Below are 3,825 nucleotides of genomic sequence, written 5' to 3' on the forward strand. Positions count from 1 at the left end.
CGGAGCAGGGCCCCCCGCTGTGCCCCAGCCCTGCCGGCGGCGGGCCCGAGGCCCTGGAGACAGTGGTGTGCGTGCCGGTGCCCGTGCAGGTGGGCGCAGGCCCCGGTGCCCTCTTTGAGAACGTGCCCCAGGAAGCGCTGGGCGAGGTGGTGGCCAGCTGCCCCATGCCAGGCATGGTGCCCGGCTCACAGGTGATCATCATCGCCGGGCCCGGCTACGACACCCTGACCGCCGAGGGCATCCACCTCAACGTGGCCGCGGGTAGCGGCACGCCCGGCGGCGGCCTGGGCGAGGAGGTGCCCTGCGCCATGATGGAGGGCGTGGCGGCCTACACCCAGACGGAGCCCGAGGGCGGCCAGCCCAGCACCATGGACACCAGCAGCATAGCGCTCATGGACACCAAGAAAGGTCTGGGGGGGACCGGGGCTGTCTGGGAAGGGACGGGCGAGCTGCGGCCCCCCACGTGGCCTTCGTCCCCCACGGACGCCCGCCCCTTGTCCACCCCCGTAGAGAAGGAGGACCTGTACCTCCTCAAGAAGGAGGAGAAGGAGGAGCCTGTGGCCCCAGAGCTGGCAGAGCTGGCGGCAACGGCACCCGAGAGCACGGAGCCCGAGGCCGAGGCGGACGGGGAGGAGCTGGACAGCAGTGACATGTCGGCCATCATCTACGAGATCCCCAAGGAGCCCGAGAAGTGGGTGCCGGGCCAGGCTGGCGGAGGGCAGAGGCCAGAACACGCCCGCGGGCCCGCAGCCCGCCTGGCGCAGGAGCCCCGATGCCATGGCCCCTTCCGTTCCAGGAGGCGGCGGAGCAAGCGGTCGCGGGTGATGGACGCCGACGGCCTGCTGGAGATGTTCCACTGTCCCTACGACGGCTGCAGCCAGGTCTACGTGGCCCTGAGCAGCTTCCAGGTGAGGCTGCGGCCGAGGCGTGTTGGGGGGGGTCTTCAGGGCCCTGCCGCCCCACCAGCTCTGGGCACTTGGCCTCACGAGTTGCCCCTGGCCTGTCTTCCACGAGCCCCTCACCCCAGCTGGCGTCCGCGGTGACTCAAACTCCACCTCGGCTTCCGAGGTGGACGCACCTTAACGTCTTCTCTTCCTGCCCCCTTGAGCGGGGCCTCTCTCCCACCCCGAGTGGCTGCTTGGGCCTGACCTGGCAGGTCCCTGCACTGTCCCTCCCGTACCTGCCCAGGCCACCCCCTCCTCTCCTGTGGCATCTGTCCACCAGGAAGCCCACCAGCCCTGGGTCACTGCACTGCCAGGATGTCATGCCTGGACAGGGTGCCCCGAGGCCAGGGACGGGGTCTGGCCATATCTCCATGCCTGGCGCAGAAGGCAGTGCCAGCAGGCCGTCGGATTGGCCCATTCGGGTTCTCGCTGAGCCTGTGTTGAGCACTGACCGGGTGCGGGGCCCAGGGCTGCAAGCTGGAAGCACCACCTTTCTAGCGAGTGAAAGACCGAAAGAACAGAGGAATGAATGAATTGGGGTGTCTGCTCCAGGCCCCGGGTGGACAGCACAGTACCTGCCGTAGGGCTCCGGGATCCCGTCCCAGCCAAACCACTAAGCCTGTGCAGCCTCAGCATTCCCATCCCTAAACTGGCCGCTGGCCAGGCTCTGCACAGGGTGGACTGCTGCCCCAGCTTGGCGCACAGCACACAGTAGGTGCTTACGGAAGCTGCTCTTCAGCTCTGCGTATGCCGCTGGGAGTGCTCGAGCTGGGCAAGGGCACCCCTCCTCCCTCCTCCCTCCTCCTGGCGCAGCTGCCCTCATCACTCCCCGCCTTCAAGGGCCCCACGGGTGAGCCCAGGGCACCCACTTGCACCCCTCTCGCCCCCAGAACCACGTCAACCTCGTGCACCGGAAAGGGAAGACCAAAGTGTGCCCTCACCCCGGCTGCGGCAAGAAGTTCTACCTGTCCAACCACCTGCGGCGGCACATGATCATCCACTCAGGTCAGGCCTGGGCACCCCCAGCACCGGGTCCCCTTCCGAGAGCCGCCTCGCGTGCTCGGGAAGCTGGAGCTAGGAGTCGCCGTGCCACCCACTTAGCATCACGGGGACTGGGTGGAGACCGGCTGTCTCTCTCAGCCCCACACACGGGTCTCACGCGAGACTTAGGGAGCAGTTCCAGGGCAGCGTGGGGACACTGCAACCCTTTTCCAGCAAACCTCCAGAATGGCCGTCATATTTTATTTAAGAAAAAAACCATGGTCAGGACCAGCAGATGGTTCAGGACCAGCAGATGGCGTAATGGTTATGTCGCTGGACTCCCACGTAGTTGACCATGGTTGGAGCCATGACCCAGTGGCTTAAAACTCAGGTGAGCGTTTGTGCATATGTCCCCAAAATCCTGAGAAGAGAAAGGACTGCAGCGTGGCCATCCCCCCCAGAGGATGATTTCTTGCTTTCTCTCTGTCTCTGTCTCTCTAGTAAGCGCATACAACCTATAGCAGAAATCTCTCTTAAAGAAAAAGAAAAAAAAAGAAAAACTATTTCGTTTTTGAAAAAAAAAACAAACAAAAAAAAGTATTACGGGAGACCAGCAGTTGGCGTAATGGCTATGTCACTGGACTCGCACGTAGTCAACCGTGGTTCAAGTCCCAGAACAGGTGGCTTTGACTCACATTGGATGTGTGTGCGTGCGTGCCCAAGATCCTGAGAGGAGAATGGAGGAGAAGGGATTGCGGCGTGGCCATCCCCCCCCTGGGGGGTGATTTCTCACTTTCTCTCTCTGTTTTTCTGGCGTGCACATGTGCCCTATGGCAAAAACCTCTCCAAAAAAAAAAAGTATTACTGCCTTCAGGTGAAGGCAGCTGAATCCCACAGGGCCTACTTTACAGTTCAAGTCCCGGACCTGGTGGCTTGGCTTGGGAAACACACAAGGGCAAATGTGGATGTGGGCCCAAAATCCCTAATGGGAGGAGAGATGGTGAGGAGGGGACTGTGGTGTGACCATGCCCCATGGAGGTGCTTTCTTGCCCACCCCCCCCATGCCCCCAACCCCTGAGTGCATGCCAAATTAAAAAAAAAAAAATGCTGCTTAAAAACAAAGCAAGCATCAGGGACATGCAAATACTGGAGGTGACACCGCCACCTTGGTACGGTAGCATGTGAGGCCATGGCAGCCAGTGTGCCCACCTGGGTGGCAGGAGGAAGAGGGAGCTGGACAGGGTGGGGCAGCCATCTTGGGGCAGGGCCTCAGTGTCACCCTGGCTAGATGCAGGTCTTCCCTGTGGGCTGGGGCAGGTGACTGGCTGTGGGCTCCAGGCTCAGCAGGAGGACATGACCTTCAGGCCCAAAGCTTGGAGGTTGAGAGAAACCAGAACTTGGAATGTTTATGTGAAATTACCCCAAGTGCAAATACCGGGGATGGGTTTGATGGTTTGCACGGAGCCCCTTGGGACTCCAGTTCAAATTCCAGCTTGGGCGCTTCCTGGACGGCTTCCCCCAGCCTCAGGCTGCATGGTGACGCCTCCCTTCCAATGATCTGATCATTATTGTGGAAGGATGTGGGGTCGGGGCGTCTGTGCCGGGAGGCCTGCGAGACGCAGGCAGAGTCCCGTTCAGTGTCGTCGCATCGGGGACTCCCTCCCTCTCCCACCGGGGGGCGTCCTCAGCCCCGCGTCTGCCCGCCCCCAGGTGTACGCGAGTTCACCTGCGAGACCTGTGGCAAGTCTTTCAAGAGGAAGAACCACCTAGAGGTACACCGACGCACGCACACCGGCGAGACGCCCCTGCAGTGAGTGACAGGCCGCCCCTCGAGGGGACCGGGAGGGAGAGGACCCGAGCAGGACTCTAGGGCGGCGCCGCCAGACGGTGTGGGCTTCCC

At 62.3% G+C, this 3,825-nt stretch overlaps 1 protein-coding gene across 1 annotated transcript in view; it reads left to right on the forward strand.

The window, feature by feature from the left end:
- Positions 1-3,825, forward strand: part of ZNF653 (zinc finger protein 653) — a 20,952-nt gene that overhangs the window by 10,648 nt on the left and 6,479 nt on the right. Inside the window, 5 exon segments of the mRNA XM_027765542.1 lie at positions 29-408; positions 511-691; positions 797-908; positions 1,835-1,949; positions 3,636-3,758. Coding sequence (XP_027621343.1) covers positions 29-408; positions 511-691; positions 797-908; positions 1,835-1,949; positions 3,636-3,758 — 911 coding nt within the window.

This window comes from Tupaia chinensis, unplaced genomic scaffold (genome assembly GCF_000334495.1).
Source record: "Tupaia chinensis unplaced genomic scaffold, TupChi_1.0 Scaffold138665_1, whole genome shotgun sequence".
Taxonomy (NCBI): Eukaryota; Metazoa; Chordata; class Mammalia; order Scandentia; family Tupaiidae; genus Tupaia; species Tupaia belangeri.